The 18423-nt window shown below is 43.7% G+C and overlaps 1 protein-coding gene across 3 annotated transcripts in view; it reads right to left on the bottom strand.

Annotated features, from left to right (window-relative positions):
- Positions 1–4544: 4544 nt before the first annotated feature.
- Positions 4545–18423, bottom strand: part of KCNIP2 (potassium voltage-gated channel interacting protein 2) — a 144971-nt gene continuing 131092 nt past the window's right edge. For all 3 annotated transcript variants that reach the window (XM_054984141.1, XM_054984143.1, XM_054984142.1), the window contains 7 exons: positions 17021–17145; positions 12951–13020; positions 12513–12583; positions 7190–7297; positions 6962–7066; positions 6414–6476; positions 4545–4607 (listed from right to left, as the gene is read on the bottom strand). In XM_054984141.1, coding sequence (XP_054840116.1) covers positions 4560–4607; positions 6414–6476; positions 6962–7066; positions 7190–7297; positions 12513–12583; positions 12951–13020; positions 17021–17145 — 590 coding nt within the window. In that variant the 3' untranslated portion in view covers positions 4545–4559. The remainder of the gene's footprint in view (positions 4608–6413; positions 6477–6961; positions 7067–7189; positions 7298–12512; positions 12584–12950; positions 13021–17020; positions 17146–18423) is intronic.

Genomic DNA, 18423 nt, shown 5'->3' with positions numbered 1-18423 from the left:
GAGTGCAACAAGATGGGGGTTAGATTGGGAATTGTTTCACAAAGTACATATAGAAGGGATTGGTCTGAAGAAGATTAGAAAGGGCTGGGATGTGAGTGGTGATCATTCGGAGGTCTGAGTGGGGTAGTCCAAATCAAGAGAAAAAGGACTTTAAAATTGCTATGAAGAACCCTGAGACGATGGGGCTGGGTTTAGCTGTTTCATTTGTATTTAAATTTCTAATTTGTAAAAGCAGAAGTACCCTAATGTCCAGGCCTATACACACTACTAACAAAGCACGTTGTTGGAAAAAAATACAATGGGCTCTAGGAAGGGCAGGGCAGGCAGGCCTGACATTGCCATCTCCCCTGTGCCCTGATCTGGGCAGGGGGAGCGCAGGGTCGCTGGGCCTAGCATTGCCCCCTCCACCACACTCTGATCAGGGCAGGGCAGCCTGGCCTGGCATTATCCCCTCCCCAGCACCCCGATCGGGGTGGGGGAGGGCAGGGCAACCAGGTGTGGCATTGCCCCCTCCCCAGTGCCCTGATCAGGGAGGGGGAGGGCAGGGTGGCCGGACCTGGAATTGCCCCCTCCCCAGCACCCCGATCTGGGCTGGGGAAGGGTAGGAGTGCCAGCAGATCACAAAGGGGAAGGGCTGGAAGGGCCCATCTGTTCTGCTGCCTTCTCGGTCCAAATCGAGCAGCTGTGGAGCCCAGGAGCACTGTCTGAGGGGGAAGAAAGTGCCCTGGAGCTCCTGCATTCTGCACTGGGCTGAATCTGGCCCAGTTTGGACAGTTGTGGAGCCTGGGAGCACTGCTGGGGTGGGGTGGGGTGGTGGAAAGGGCCCTGGAGTTCTGTGCTCTGCAGCGGGTGGAATTGGGGCCCAGTTTGGGCTGAAATTGTCCTACTGTGGTGTGCAGGAGTGCACTGTGCATCAAGGGGTATGCCCTGGGAGGTGTGTTTCCCCACCCCATTCCCTCATCTACCTGGCCTCTTGAGAGGATGGAGGCCAGGTCTACCTGCCCTGTAACCTTGCAAAGCCATGGTTAGTAGACTTGGCCTCCACAGGTCCAGAGGCCTGGTCTACCCATCTTGCAACTATGGCAAGTAGAAATGGGCTCTGCTGGTCAGGAGGCCAGGTCTACCAGCCTTAAACAATTAGGGGTAGGCCTGGCCTCCCAAGAGGATAGAGGCCAGGTCTACCTGCCTTGCAAATTATAGTAGGTAGACCTGGCCTCCATGGGTCAGACAGCCAGGTCTACTCACCTTTCAAAGCCATGGTGTGTATACCTGGCCTCCATGGGTCTGGAAGTCATGTCTACCTACCTTGCAAGGACATAGTAAGTAGATCCAGCCTCTGCAGCTCCCAAAGCCAGGTCTACTCGCCTCTTAAAGACATGGTGAGTAGACATGGCCTCTGCAGCTCCAGAGGACTGGTCTACCTGCCTTGCAAAGTTATTGGTGGTAGACCGGGCCTCCACAGGTTCCTCCCCCCCTCCCCTCGCAGGTGTTCAAAGCTTGGAGGTGAGGCTTAGAGGGGGAGGGCAGGCCAGCCGCACTGCCTCCCCCATGCCAGATTGAGGCTTGGGGGGAAGGCTTGGAAGGGAAGTGCAGGCTAGCCGCGCCCCCCCCCCCCCCCCGCCATGGCAGATCGAAGCTTTGGCAAGGCTTGGGAAGCAGAGCGCAGGCCAGCCGGGCATGCCTCTCGCCAGCCCTGGCCCAATCGGGGCTGGCAAGGTTGGAGCCGACCTGTGGGCCCTTCAGAGGCTGCAGAAGCTCACCCTGACTGCGCCAGCGCCAGGATAAACCGGTGAGTCGGCTGAAACACACTCAATTATGTAGTAAGGTGGTGGGGGGGAAGAGGTGAAGTGGCAGTCTCAGGAAAGAAAGAGCCACACCTGGGCTCCAGTGCAAATGGAAGTCTGTTTGCATAGCTAGTAACTCCTGAGTCAGCCAGTTCCTCTTTCAACCTCATGCCAATCCCTCATTCACTGCCATGGAAATCTCTCCTGAATTACACACTTTGAAAGCTCTCCAAACAGGGACCCTTGCTCCAAGCATCCTCTAAATGACAGTATGTTTTCTCAGAGCTGTGAGTCAGAGTATGAGGCTGCAACTGAGGAATCAAAAGCATGAGGGCTGGTGATTAGGATACAGAAACAGAGCTTAGTGGGATTGATGACTAGGATAGGATAAAAGTATTGGTAGGATACACTTGTGTTCAGCAGGGGGAGCTGATCAGGCAGGGACAGATAATGTTGGTCATCTAAATACTGCCAGTAGTTGATTCCTAAACCCAGTTCTGTATCCTTCCTCATGTTTCTATCTTTGCTATATCCCAATAACCTCACTTGATGAGATTTCACTGTGATCTTTGATGTTTCCAAATTTTGCATATATGCAAAATAGTAATCCTGCTGTTTTTTCCCTTTCAACATTCTTATCTGGATTGCCTGTTATGCTGATGCAAATGACTAATTGGGATAGGGCCTTTCTGTGGTGGCACTCCATCTTTAGAATATCCCCTGTCCCCATGCTGCTACATACCTGCCACCTAGTCCTTTTAGTTTTAAGTGCAGGTGAAGGCCTTTCTAGCCTTTGTATGTTTCTGTTTATTTTCTTTTTAATTCAGGTTTTGATGTTTCTGGTTTTTAAGACATTTTACTGCCCACAATGTGACATGCTACCTTACTGATTTTATTGTGTTTCATTAGTTTGATGAATTTATGATGTTTTTCTTTGAAAACATCTTTGAAAACTGAGATGGAGGATTTATTTTTTTAAAAAATAAAACAACACCCATTTCCTTCTCCTGTTTTAGCTTTGCTATGCTGCTCCTATCTGCATACATCATACAGCTTTCTGGTCCTCATTTAAGCTCCTGTACAATGCCTAGTTTTCAGGAAAGTATTTGTTGAATCATCCATGCCTCAGCCTCTTGGCACCTGCCATATCTGCTCCCACTACTCATCAGTAGTCCTTGCCCTCTTTCCAAGCCTTTGCTTTGTTCATCCAATGAAGACTAAGCCCTCTGAAACAGTGGGACTGTTCTATTCTGTGCAGTAACTAGCATTCTGTTGGAGGGCCCTAAAGAAGTTCTGACATTGCTGGCTGCTTATAATATGCTTCTGAAGGGCTCAAGGGTTTCTCACCATGAGGGTGGCAATAGGAAAGGGGTGTCAACGCAGAGAGATGTGCAGCATCCCAGAAGAAACCATTAGGCTTCTTAGCAATGATGAAAAATATATGGCATGGGGCATGAGTAGTAGAGATCCCCCATGATCTTTCTTTACCTATCTTCCTCATGTATGTTTCCTTCTACTCCTACCATACACTACCATCATGTTGTCTGAGAGCTTTGTGAAACTCCTATTTTCATTCTGTCAATGCCCCTAATTCCAGACAAGCCTCATAGCAGAACTCTGCTGTTTCTCCTACAGCCAGATGACTGATTCTCCCCACAAAGTTGGGCACAGTATCACTCCACCATTCTTGACTGATCCCCAAGTCTCATTTGGACTTCTGGTCTCCTGCCACCAATTTCCTCTATTTTGCCAAGTTACTGAAGGTGCTTAACAAATAATAAATACAATTTGGAACCATCTTGTCCAGTTGGGAATAAAGTGAGGCCACGTAGAAACTGCTTTAGGTTGTATTCTGGATTAAATGTTTCCAGTTAAATTTCCTCCACCTTCCATCATGCCTGTAGTTTGTACTGAAGCAGAGGGATGTCTTGCTGGGAAAACCATCCACCTAGTTATTGGGCTATATGTTCCCCCAGCCCGCTCCTCAAACAGGAAGCACAATACAAATTCCTTTCTTCCTGACAGCACAATGAAATCTAGAGGTTCTGTCACAACCTTCCTTTCTTTGGTGACATGGCATCCCTGCTCTGTTGAGGATGTAGATGGAAAATCCACAAGGCAAAATCCCACCTACAACTGTCTTCTTCTCTACTGCAGCTCCACTCCAAAGTTGCTAAGCATTAAACCGAACTTAGGGTGGTGATTGCAAGGTGCCTTGACACCAGGAGATGGCTCCCCCTGGAGGAAGCCTTAGGGTATTAGCACATGTGCAATGGAAGCCAAGGTGCCGATCAGATGGAGTCCTCTCCCTAAAGGGAGTGTGTAGGATTGTAGATACACCAAAGCATTCATGAGTCCTTGGTGATCAGTGTTTGCATTGCGATCTCGTAGTGTGGAACCCCAGTAAGGACCCTGGTGGGCTGCTGATTTGAACAGCCCTTGAGGGCAAGCTCATGACTTTGTGACAGGGGAGAGCTGTTTCCTGGGTGTGGTTGCTTAGGTTTTTTTCCTAGTGCCCAGAGAAAATGTTTGTAGATGTGAGGCCACTCTTCTTTGTTCATGCCCAGTACAATCCAGCTGAAGCCTCTCACCTGGGTGGCAGGGTCTTCTCTCCAGTAGTATCTTGAATACATGAGGATTGTCTTCATGAAGTTGCCTGGTCCAACATGGACAAGAGATGGGGGTGGCTTTGTCCAGACAGGCAAAAGAAGAGTGCCTCAATAATATGCCAAAAAGAGAAGCCCTGGGTGTTTGTGAGTGTCTGGAACTGCCCAACTAGATCACGTTGTCAAAGAGCTTCATGGAACTCATGATGTTTTCATCCTGCAAGGGAGAAGATAGCAAGTCAGAGTCTTTTGTAGGGGGAAATTATGAAGACGAGTTGGACCTGATTGAAGAGATTACTTCCGAGTTGCCTTTGTCATAGATGAGAGCAGAAGGAGCTGAGATTTATGGAGACTGATAAGTGATTGTGGGGGTACTGGGGCTGAGAACTTGCAGTTTGCCCAGACAGGCATGGGTTTTGTAGCCAGGAGTGAAAAAATGAGATCTCTTTGATATACTAGCACCTCTCTATTGGCTGAGTAGGTTTTGGCAGGCTATTGCTGCCAGATCCCAAGACCCAGATCAGCTGAGATCTTTTTACACCATGGGAGGGAAAACTGAAAAGAAGTTCTATGTGCGTGTGTGTGTGTATGAGTGAGAGAGAGAGAGACTGTGACTGACTGACTGACTGACTGTCTGTCTGAGGGGAAATGTGACCATGCAAAGGACAGCCATTTGAATCTCCCAATAGGGAGGGGAGATTAGATGTTCAAGTAGTGTAAGCTACAGCTTAGGTTAGCAATCTTTCTTTGTTTCATTTCCTTTGTTAGTCCACACCATAGTTCTGTAGCCTGTATTTTCTCTAGAATTTTGCCAGTATTTGTTTAAGAGAGAATCAACTGCCCAAGGTTATCTAGCAAGCTTCCTTGGCAGAGCAGGAGTTCAAACCTGGTCTCCTGGATCCTAGTCTAACATTTAGCCACTACACCACACAGGCCCTAAAGAATTTTTAAAAAATGGTTTACAAACACAGTTGCAGGAGGGTATTATTTTGCTGGTGTTGATACCCTTTTTAATTTTGGTTTTTAAAAGAGATGTGTGGCATAGCTAATGAATTTTTAAAAAATAATAGAGTAATATCCTTCCAACAGAAATTCTATCTTTCCAAATGATATCTTGACCCCACACCAACCCTGAGTATTAACTGTGCATTTGTTGCATGAAAACAATCATCTGAAAAAGCATCTAGATAACATTTATGGTGCAGCCCGAAAGGGCTAGTTGCCTTCCCTGAGAATATCACCCCTTTATCTACTAAGCAGTAGGGTAAGACCAATCAGCCAAAGACACAAGGATGAAAACAAGGAAACACATTTCTAAAGGCTAAGGTGAGTCTTGGGGGTGGTAGGTAGGTAGGTAGGTATGCAGGTAGGTCAGCAAAGTGGAAATTTGCAGAAACTCTGGGGAAATTACAAAAGGGAAAGAATCTTTACGGCACGGATTGCCAGCATATTTGAGCCTGCAGGCACGTTTGGAATTCCGACACAAGTTGTGGAGCCAAGCACAAAATGTCAGGGAGTGAGGTTGCATAACTAATAGTAACTCTTCAGCATTTCAGGCTAAAGATCTGTTTAAAAGGATGCCTTTTAAAATGAGGATATTATTTAATATCCTTGTACTGCAGTGGCAGTCACTGCCAGAGCAATTTTTTAAAAATCTGCACAGCCAATCAGTTCTCCAGTGACCAGCTGAAGCCCTGCTAGGAAAAAGCCCTATCTGGTCCAACCCTCTTTCTAAAAATATTTGATGAGTGCCAGGAAAAGTGTCAGTGAGTGCCATGGAACCCATGAGTGCCACATTGGGGACCCCTGCTTTAAGGGATGAAAAGTGGCAGGGCTCGGGCTTTAATCTCATTTAATATGCAAACACTTGTCCAAAATAGCCAACTAGAAAATGGATCTTTCTCACTCTGCCTCCTATGAACCTCTTTGGCCTCAAGAGTAATCTCTAGGGTTATGTACTGAAGCTGAGTATGCCTTTTGATACCTAACAAAAAGTGAATATCTAAGCACAATTACATTTTACCTTCTGGCAGGACTCAATGAATTCCTCAATGGTAACAACACCATCCTTGTTCCGATCCATTTTCTGAAATATGAACACAAAGACACAGAAATTGAAGGAAGGTCCCCAAGTAATTCCTGGGAGAAGAGAAACCCTTGAACATAAAGAAGCCTGTCACACCACCCACAGTCAACAAGCACATCTCTAGCTTTGGGACAGAGTCCGTCTACAATCTTCCTGTGCTCTCAAAGGCACTGTTGACAGACTGATAAAGCCCCTTCTCTAATCATTTCAAGCATCCAAGGGGCAATGGGCTGGTATTGCAAACACAGTCAAGACTGGGAACATAACTGTATAATCTGCAGAGGGTGATGCCTAGAATCAAAGGTGCAAGAGTGGAAAGAACAGTGAATGGGAGAAGGTTAGGGCTCTGGTAAAGCTGTGCACTGAGACATCAAGGGACTCGAATACGAAGCCAAAAATAACATGTACTATCATCTTCAAGAGGAGCAGAGTTTTATGAGAGCAATGCACAATACTGGCTGGTAATGCCCTAATTCTAGCTTCACCTGGAAGAAACTTTCCACATGCTCCTGTGGTGCCTCTTCTCTCATGGCCGGATATGTGTATTTGCCCATCATGTCATAAATTGATTTCATTATGTCCAACATTTCCTACAAGTCAGAGAGCAAAAAAAGAATGTAATAGAATAAAAATCATATATCTCTTGAAGGCTAAGTGAGATTCTTGATAGGACTCCAGCATCTTCCAAGTATCACTGACTCCTTTTTAGTTACCTCTTTGGTAATGCAGCCATCTTTGTTCAGGTCATAGAGGTTGAAAGCCCAATTAAGCCGATCATCTATAGTGCCACGTAGTATAATGGACAAGCCAGCCACAAAATCCTGGAGAATAAGAGAGAAAACTGGGGTGAAGCAATCATCATGCACTGTAGCAGCAGGCCAATGGCAACAGACTGCCAGATCTCATTCACAGTTACCAGACTGAAGAATCTTCCAGGGGACAGAATTTTTTAATATTAATAAGTTTTAATATTCTTACATGGTCTTGTCTGATCTTCCTTTCACTTGTCCCTTCATGAATCTGTGAGATTAGTTGTTCTTATTTAACAGCAATATCCATGAAACATCAAGAGCATGTGGCAAAGTATTCTTCATAATCATTCCACATTTGTGGAATGCCTTTCTTATGGAGGTTCATTGGAGACTAGTCTGAAACATTTTGGACAGATTGGATGTGGCAGGAAGGCTCCTGACAGGCCATTGTGGGAGAAAGGAGTAAGAAGGGACACCATGACAACCCAGATGGAAATTTACCAATGGGAAGGCACCTTTATTAGCAAGACAGCCTTAAGAGTTAACCCAGGTTCCAGAGCAGGTGGAAACTAACCAGCAGCCAGGAAACGTATTAGAACAAGGCTGGGGAGCACAATGGAGAATGGGGCCAGCTGCAGAGCCATGGGCAGCAGCATCTGCGCATCCAAGAACAGGATGACTTGCTGCAGCAACAAGGTGAACAGTAGCAACAGCAAACCCTGGAGAGACTGTTAAGCGCACAATAGGAAATACACCAAAATGGGTGGGAATCAGCTTGACTGCTCTAGCAGGCAACCCCCATGGGAGCAGGGGCAAGACAGGCTGGTGCCCTCCCCCTTAGGGAACCCTTGCCACTAGGCACCCCTGCCAAATACCATAACCTCATATCAGAAAGATGTGGCCCAATTATGATCTGGAAGCTGCACAGATACCTTTGGACACCCTCGCTGCTGAAGAAGTGTCCAACTATGGCAATATAACATCAGTGATTCAGCATCTTAGAAGATGAATCAGTACTCTCAGCATCTTAGAAGAAATGTTATTGGAGATGGTACCAGCTACAGTCTTCAGGCAGTCATCTGCTGGAGATCTCATCTCTCAGGGCGGCCCATCTGGCATCAACCAGAACTCAGCCCTTTTCTACTATGTCCTTGCTCTGTGGAAAGGGCTCCCTGAAGAGATCTTTGGGATGCACTGCAAGGCCCATCTGTTTGTCAGGGCTTTTGAGGGGGTTTAAATTACAGGCATCTTTTAAAGGGGGAGGGAGGGATTTGGGGGTTATTTTATTTTGATTTTAACTGTAAATGTTTATCTATTATTATAAGCCATCTTGAACCATGAGGAAAGCCAGAACAAAAGTTTTAATTAATAAATAAATCTAGACTCACTAATGGGGCCCTGGACGGAAGAAGGCTGTATGGCCCAGGCTGGCAGCGAAGACTGGGATTCTCTTGTGGGAGAGGGCTTTGGGCAAGCACAAGTGGAGGACTCCATCTTGGCAGCAGCCCAGGTTACTCAATGGACATCCAGGGGGCCCAGTTTGTGTGTGAGACCTAGTGTGCTATATTGTTGCAGCAGGGGGAGGCAGTGAGGGATGTGAACAACTTCTAGTGCCTGTTACCTGTCGACCAGACATGATCTGGCTCACTCATGACATTCCTCTGGTGGGTGATCTGGCATTTGATAAGACTTATGAGTGAGTGCGTATAAAGGCTCTTTTACTGGCCCCAGGAGCAGGTGAAATGCCACTGTGCTTCCTGCCTGGAGTGTCAGAAGACCCAAAATAGGAGCTGAAAGTGGTGCAAGTTGGTGCCCGTGCCTCTCATAACTGTGTTGTGTTATGTGTCATCAAGCTGCCACCGACCTAAAGTGACCCTATGAATGAAAGACCTTTAAAATCTATCATTAACAGACTCTGTCAAACCTTGCAAACTGTACGTGGCTTCTTTTATTGAGTCAAGCCATCTCATTTTAGGTCTTCCTCTTTTCCTACTGCCCTCCACTTTCCCTAGCATTATTGACTTTTTCAGAAAATCTTGTCTTCTGATGTGACCAAAGTACAATAGCCTCAGTTTTGACATTTTAACTTCTGGAGAATTCGGGCTTGATTTAATCTAGAACCCACTTATTTGTCTTTTTGGCTGTGCATAGTATCCACAAAACTCTCCTCCAGCACCACGTTTCAAATGAATCCATTTTCTTCCTGTCAGCTGTCTTCATTATCCAACTTTCACATCCATACATAGTAATGGGGATTACCATAGTTGGGATTATCTTGATCTTGGTCCCTAGAGAGACATCTTTATCTTTAAGGATTTTTCCTAGTTCCCTCACAGCTGCTCTTCCAAGTCTCAGTCTCCTTCTCATTTCTTGGTTGCACTCTCCCTTTTGGTTGATGACTAAGTCAAGGAATAGAAAATCTTGAACAATTTCCATTTCCTCATTGTCAGCTTTAAAAATGTGTAATTCCTTAGTAGTAATTACTTTTGTCTTCTTGACAAAATCCTGCTGTAATCCTGCTGTGGCACTTCCTCCTTTTAACTTTCATCAATAGTCATTTCAATTCTTCACTAATTTCTGCCAGTAACATGGTGTCATCTGCATATCTCAAATAGTTAATGTTCCTTCCACCAATTTTCACTCCACCTTCTTTTAGATCGAATCCAGTTTTCCTTATGATATGCTCTGCATAGAGGTTGAACAGGTAGGGAGATAATACACATCCTTGTCTGACACCCTTGCCAATTGGAAACCATTCTGTTTCCCCATATTCTGTCCTAACAGTAGCTTCTTGTCCAGAATACAGGTTGTGCATCAAAACAATCAGATGTTGTGGCACCCCCATTTCTTTTAATACTACTCATATCTTTGAAAGGATAGGCATTGATCTAGTAGGTCCACTAGAACAATCGGGGGGGCATACCCACATTTTAATGATAGTTGATTATGCCACTTGGTTCTTAGAGGCTGTGCCTCTCTGTAGCACCATCTCCATGGCCATAGTGTGAGAGCTGATCCAAATCTTTGCACAAGTGGGGTTCCCAGAAGAACTAGTTTCTGGTCAAGAGACCAGCCTTATATGTCAGATCTTCCAACAAATATGGGAGATAATATAGATTACATCCATTCAGGCCTCAGTGTACCACCCTAGACCAGCAGCCTTGTAGAAAGATTTTGTATAGGAATGGCACTGGTGGTTGAGCCCATGAAGTACCTCAGGTATAGATGATGTGTTTCCCTGTACAGCCAGCACCCAAGAGGAATTCTGGACCTGGTGCAGGAGCACTGGAAAGAGCAGGAGGTAGTGAGCTGGGTGGTGATTCTTTATGTGTTAGAACTGCAGGAACGCTTGGCAGTTTTGTCCTCTAGAACCAGAGTGCATCTACAGGCTGCACAGGGCCAACAGCACTGGAGATGCAACACCAATGTAAAGGAGAAGGCATTTGTGCCTAACACATGGATTTTGGTGCTCTTGCCCAGTTGCACCTGCAAGTTACACACCCAGTGACAGGGACTATTCGAGATGGTATGATGGGTGGGGCTCATCAACTATGAGGTAAGTTGGACAGACATGAGGAAATAATTGCAGGTACATCCTACAACTCACCCCTATGTGAGTTACAATGAAAACTGAATGACCTGTTCCCTCACCTTCTTCCCATCCCCTGTGTATGACTGGCAAGGGTGGGTTGTAGGGTTGCTGTCTAGAAGTGGTTTTTATGGAAATGCTGTGATTTTATTTTAAATTGTATGTTTTTATTGCTATAACCCGCCCCGAGCCTGCTTGTGGGGAGGGTGGAATAGAAGCCTAATCAATCAATTAAATTAATCATTTGAAAATATAGCAGCAAGGGGCCTATGTGGTGGAGATGACAGGGTCAGGAACAATTTCAGGTGGACAGCCAAGTTGGTCTGAGGTAAAAGAGCAAGATTTGGGTCAGGTAGCACCTAAAAGACCAACTAGATTTCCAGGGTATGAGCTTTCAAGAGTCAGAAATAGAGGATAATGAATTACAGCCGGAACCTGGGCTTCCTGTGGCAATGGTCTGGCAGTTAAGAGCTATAAAGGCTGCTTTTACAGGCAGTCTGTGGCAGGGAAGCTCCTAACAGGAAGACATGGGAGAAAGGGGTCAGAAAGGAGACCACTGCAATCTCATACAGTAACTTACCAGTGGGAGTGGCACCTTTACCAGCAAGAGAACCTAAATAGTTAACCAAAGCTCTGGAGCATGGGAACCTAACCAGCAGCCAGGAAACCAGTTAAAATGAGGCTGCAGTGGGTGATGGTATGGAGCCCCACTCTCTGGGAGAATCAGGCAAGGTTTTCTAGAGTGGGGATCTCAGAAGTAGCAAATAAAAGAGACTTGCAGCAAGGCAGGAGGAGCAGTCAGGGAGAAGGCTGTGGAGAGAAAGTGAAGTAGGCTGGTTTGTATTGGTTGGAAGAGTCTCACTGTAAACTGAGTTGGTCTGTGAATTAAACAGCACAATCTAATTCTCTCTTTCTGGTTATTGTGGAAAGAAAAGGTGAGAGTATGGACAGTTACCCTCCAAGCCTTCTATACCCTCCCTGCTCACAGTACAACATATTTTTTCTATCTAGGCAAGCATTTACTGGCCAGGATTAACTATATGAGAAGGATAAATGCAAAGTGGCTAGTTTATAATTACTGTTTTATTTTGGCTAAACCATCCTGAGCCTCTGGGATGGGATATAAGCCATAAGAATGGACTTGCAAGGGAAGACATGGAAGAAATAAATAAAACGTAAAAAGAATCTGCCCAGAACCTTTTGGAATATTTACTCTAATGTGCAAGATGGTGAATCGCTGCTTTGTCTTTGATCAATGCAGAGACCTGCCTCTCTTGCCTCACCAGGCTTTTATTTGGCTGTTGGTCTAATCTTTGTCTGTGAAGAGCTGATCTTGGAAGTTGATATGGCCTAGAAATGCACATCCAGCAGGTAGCCCATTGACCAGCTGAATGATAAGGCTCAGGAGCCTGTGCTGAAACAGAAGATACAGCTGCTGAAGCCAAAAGTTGTTTTTGTCATCAGCCTGGTGTATAATTTTGTTGTCCAAATTATTGAATTTGGGAGCCAGATTTTGGTAAACTACTTTTTTTTTTCAAATCTGTATGGACAGTGCTTTAATTGGCACCTCTATCAATAGTCTTTAAGTGTGCTACATGTGTGGCTGCAAAGAAACAGTTTCTTCATCAGTATGTATAGTCCTGCTGACTGCACCTGTACCCCAACAGACATTTAAATTCATTTTAAAATTTTTACCTCAAAACTGACAGAGCCGTCATGGTCAGTGTCAAATGCGTTGAAAAGAAAAGTTGCATATGTACTGGAATCTGAAGAGAAGAACATCAAATCAAGTTATTAGGAGGTACCAGACTGCATCTTTTACCAGATTTCAGAAAATCATTACAGAGCAGGAAGGGAATAAGCAGAGTAAGTCTGATTGTAGCTTTTGGAAAGACTGTTTTTCGGTCCTATGAATTGGACTGCCACAATCACACTACAAGAACATTGCACAGTTATTTGAGGTGACAAAATACACTCAGCACAGTGACAGGGGAACTACAGAATGCTGCAGGATGACTGTATCCACTCCCTCCAAGTTGTATCATACATTGTTTCTCACAGCATTCAAACCATTGCCCCTGCCTGGCCTCCCATCCTCACCAAACCAGCTGCATATATGGGATCAGCACTCACCTCCCTGTGGGAAGAACTGTGAGTAGATCTGCTTGAAGCTCTCTTCATTAACAATGCCACTAGGGCACTCCTGTCAAATGGGAAAGTGCAAACAAATTTACTTTTGGAATAGCCAATTTTACAGTACCCCAGGGTAGGATCAATATGTTATGTAGTCAAGGAGGGTTCTGATGTGCCTTCTGTCCTACCACCTCTATTAGATATCCCAGATAAGCCTGTCAGTTGCTGAATCGTGGTCTTTTTGCTGACTCATAACTGGTGCAGTGTGTGAGAAGATAAGGCTGCCTATCTTTGTAAGAATTCAAATTCTAACTGTATTATTGGTATAATTCTACATACGCAGAATTGTTGAATAATTGCCACGGTAGTTTAAGTGGGTAGCTGTAGTAGTCTGCAGTAAAACAGCAGGATTTTAGTGCAGTGGCACCTTAAAAGACCAACAAGATTTTCTGGGTATGAGCCTTCAAGAGTCAGAGGTTCCTTCTTCAGGTATGAGAGTCAGAGCTCTTGTCTTCAGTATCTGAAGAAGGGAGCTCTGACTTTCAAAAGCTCACACCCAGAAAATCTTGTTCTCTAAGTGCTCTGCACTCCAATCCTATGGTGGTTTAAGGTCTCTGGATAAGAAGATGAGAGACTACAAACAACTTGGGAGTTTTCTGAACAAGATCAGTTTTGACACTCATTCCAGCTATCGGTCATCATTGTGTTATTAGTTGAATGCTATATTTATTGTATGGCTTGCTATTTTGATATAGATTTCTATTATTGTATGACTGACTAAAGACATTGTCAAATTTTTGCTTATTTTTTATTTTGTCCTTATCCATTTTTGTAGTTATGTGAATATGGATATTCAGGAACCACTACATCTTTTTTGTACTCTCTTTTGATGTGTTTTTTACAGTATACTTCCAGTATGTTAGTACCTCTGTTTTTTGCTGCTGTGGAGGTCTCCTTGGCATGTTTGTTTTTTAAAATTGTTACATAGTTGTAGTGTGGGGTTTTATTGAACTGATTTTTTTATACATATTTATTTCAAAGTCACCATACATAAGAAAACAGGATACTACATGCAACAAATAACAGTATTTAACAAATTAAATGTTTGTCATTGATCAATCAATACAAAGGGAGTAACAAGGATCATTGCAAACTAAACTTTCTAACCAGACAATTAATGATTTCCAGTGTAACTTTCTCTGACGAAGAGAGCTGTGGCTCTCGAAAGCTTATGCTACAATAACATTGGTTAGTCTTAAAGGTGCTACTGTACTCTTTACTATCAAATCATTTTATATCAGCTCTCTTTTAAATGGCTGTTAATATAATCACTGTATACATTTCCTTTTTTTTTAGCCATGTTTACAAAAGGTTGCTCAACTGCAATTTCAGAAGACTCTATATTGCTCGTTACCTACCTGTCAATCTATGCTAACATGGCAGCATCATAAATAATGTAACATTTGGAATTCCTCTATTCCATCTATTTTGAGCTATGGAGCTTATCCTAGGTTTCTTATAGTAATGTCAATTAGGGGGCAACCCTGTTTTACACTTCTGTTAATATCCATTATGAAGATAATGTGTTGTGCAAGCTTAAGTTTACATAGGGCCTAGAATAAATTATTTTAGCCAGTCTATAAATATTTTTCCAATGCCAAATATCTCTAAACACTTTAACAAAAGATGATGTTCATCGTCATTCTTCTGTGCATCCCCACATTGGGATTGCGCTTGCGCAGGCCTGCCAACGGAGAAACTTGTTAGCTTCTTCAGAGCTCCCACATAGCCTAACGGTTTTTCCCGCCTAAAATGGGGCACATGACCTAGCAGACACGATCCCCTCTCCCTCAGTTCTCCTGAGCCACCGCAAACCTAACCAATGACCTTCTGAGAGTTCACAGCGGGGCAGGAGGGAGGAATGTGTGTCTGCACAGAAAAACTCAATGAACAGTAGTTACTGGTATGTACAACTCTGTTTTCAACTCTGTCAAAAGCCTTCTCTAAAAACAGGAAAATCAACTCAAGATTCTTTTCCTTCACAAATTCTATTCGATTAATAACTTTTCTAATATTAGAAGTAGCAAGATAAATCCTGTCTGATCAGAAGATATAAATTTGCTAACAATACTCTTTAACCTATTTGCCAACATAGAGGTTAGAATCTTATGCTCAGGCTTTAATAAACATAATAAATGATAATAATAATAAGATAATAATGACATACTTTGTAAACCGCTCTGAGCGGGCGTTAAGTTGTCTTGAAGGGCAATATATTAATTGAATGTTGTTGTTGTTATAAGTGTTATCTTGTGGCAAGTTGTGAATATGGTAAAGTTCTCTTATTGAACTGTTTTCCCTTACTGAACTGTTTAATTATTTTCCCATAATCCCTTAGAGCAAAAAAGCATGTACTGTAGTTTGGTTTCACTTTCCCTTCTGGTTGTTGGCTGTTTGTTCTATATTAAAGCAGAGGCTAGGGAAGGCCTTGCTTTTGTTCAATTAAAACCTCACACCTGGTGTGCTTATGGAATTATTACAATAAGAACTAAAACTGGTTGCTTCTTTCTTAGGTATAATTACTTAGGTTTCTATCCTAGGTATAATTACCATTTTAGAATCTGTCCAGGATTGAGGGAGTTTGTTTTTCTTTTAAAATTGCTTTAATTACTATGAGTAAAGGAAGAGTCACCATCAGTAAAAATTCTGAAGTTTATCTGTCAAAGCCTGGTGATTTATTTCTTTTTAGATTTTTAATTGCATCAAGCACTTTTTGCAAAATAATAGGCGTATCTATTTTTTTATCTTTACTTGACAGCATGTTTATTTCATCTTCCTTTGGTATTTGAGAAGGATATAGAAATCTATAGAAGCCTGCAAATTCCTCAGCCGTAGGTTTGGTATGAGTAATAATAGAACTATCCTTACTCCTAATAGCACTTAAAGTACTTTTAGCTGTTCGTTTAATTTATATGCTAGCAATCTTCCTGCTTTATTGACAGATTCAAAGAAACGCTGCTTAGCATGCAGCATATTTTTAATGGATTTTACCAATATCTATTTCATCCAACTTTCTCCTTACTTTTTGTCATTCATTATATGTTTTTTTCCAGTACTCTTTTTTGCATCTCGATTCTAGGATTTTTACTTATTCAAGCCAATTTTTTTCTTTGCTAAAATTTGTTGAAGTGCAAATAGTGAGGCCTTTCACTATTTTCTTATGTGAACAACAGCAGAAAACAGAAGCAGGGAGAAACTTGCCCCCTTACCAACATAGGGATATAAATATTCTAAATAAGTTATTTAAATAATGCTGAAGTACAGTGCTATGGTCTACATTGGTACATAGTCTGACTACTAGGTGCAGTAGCACTCTGCCCCTTATTAAAAGTAGTATGTTCAGCAAGAGTATTCAAGTGTCATGGTACAGGATACAGGCAACAAGATAAGGGGTTCATTTCATAGGTTACCTTCCCAGGCTCAGAGGAGGATGCAGCTCCTGTGCTGTGCACTTGCTTCACTGCATAAAGAGGAAATTCTGTGCTATGATATGACCACTTCTCAGGTAGAAGAAACTGGGTCATTTAAAAACACACAATACAACTGCAGCGCCATCTGCAAGTACCAAACAGGCAGTTCCAATTCCATGGGAAATGGTGTCTTCATAGTGGGAGGAAAACCCTGGGTGATGTGTGGCAGTGGCCTCTGGAGTCATAGCAGTATGTCAGGTTACCCAGGTGAGCAGTATGGTACCTGTATTTGATCCCAAGAAAGCGAGGGAGCTTCCAGGAATTAGCCTGAGGTTGGGCTTGTTGGTATCACCTTTCTCAGGTCCCAAGAGGCCAGCACAACAGTAACATAACTAACAAGCAAGTTACCAATGGGCAAAGGTTTACAGAAAGGCAAGGTGTAGATTTATAAATGACTTTTTCCAACACTGGGGGAAACAACTACCACACTAACCACCCCCACACATACACACCTGGCACCCCTAACAACCTAAAGATTAAAAAAAGGTATGAAGGTAGATAGGTCTGTATGTATTACAGCTGGATTTTTTTCCAACTCACATTTTTGAAGCCCCTGTACAAGACCTGCAGTTCCTTGCGGGTGAACTTGGTTTGCTCCTGCAGCTGGTCCAGGCCCTCGGGCCGGTGACACACAGTGGAGAGCTCAAATTCATCCTCTACACTGTCTGCAAGAAGAGGAAATGCCTCAGAAGTATGGCACATACAAACCCTAACCCTCCTACCTCACTTCCATCCCTGACTTAATCCCTTTCCTGTTTAACAGAGATTTGCTCCTACCTCTGTAATGGCACAAGCCAACTTGTTTTAATGTGGCTAAAACTTAGGTGGAATTTGCTCCTTTTTTTCTGGTACAAGCAACAATGCCTATATGTTGCACACAGTTGTACATTTAATTAATCTATGGGGTCACATTATGATTACAACCAGAGATCTAATGCCCTAATGGTCTCATTTTGGTCTAGAGGAGATCTAGACCCTTGGTTCAATCAATCAAGTCCCCTGCTTTGGGGATGTGGGTCGACCACATCCTCATTTTGTACAGGGGAAGAGACAATAAAGGTATTAAATTCAAGTTGTGTTAGTATAGAGGCAAAAGACCAGGGCTTATATTATGGATTTAGGGCAGAAAATAATCCAAATCGGAAGTAAATGCATAGTGTTTTGCACTCCCTACTTCCCTCAGGCAGCACAATCATCATTCCCTCTGTAAATTCTGAAACTGCTTCAGTATTAACAACTTTGATTTTAGCAGAAAGTTGACTCTTAGTATCAAAATTCAAACTGCCACCAACCTTCCAAAAGCAAGGGGAAGAGATTCCTAGTAATCAAAAAACATTCAGCCCTTTTGTTGATTCTCTGATCACACATCAGTTGCTGGGGGAGAGCAAATCCTAAATTAATGGGCCCATTCACCATATCCAAGAGAGCCACATGCCACCATCAGAAAATAAGCAACAGAGGCAGAAGCAGTTCTCATTGGAACCACAGACACACTCTTCTCCACCAGCAATGTGCACTCAAGCACAGACACAAAAAATGAATAATCTGAGTCTCTGGAAATGTAAAACTTTTCCTAGGAAATGTTTGATGACTGAGTGGCTCAGATCAAGCAGGACACACCTCCCAGTCCCTGATGCTGCCCCCACTCACCATCCCAAGGCCCCTGCTGCTTGATGGTGGATCCAGTGGGCTGGCTGTAACCAGCAGCTCTGGCCTCACAGTACAACTGGCCAACAGATCCACACCAAGCACAGCATGGCCGAATCTCTCTGCAAAGCTGGCCAGCAAGGCCATACCCTCTGGACATTGCAGTGGCCCAATGCAGCCAAAATATGAAGTGCTGGATGGCAGACGGCTCGCCAAGAGGAACTGCTGGTGCACAGCCCCAGCAGGAAGAGTGCAGGAGGAACCTCAAGGGACTGATTGGCCTGGGAAGAAGAGGG

This window comes from Eublepharis macularius, chromosome 6 (assembly GCF_028583425.1).
Source record: "Eublepharis macularius isolate TG4126 chromosome 6, MPM_Emac_v1.0, whole genome shotgun sequence".
Classification (NCBI taxonomy): domain Eukaryota; kingdom Metazoa; phylum Chordata; class Lepidosauria; order Squamata; family Eublepharidae; genus Eublepharis; species Eublepharis macularius.
This window is presented reverse-complemented; position numbering and strand designations above follow the sequence as displayed.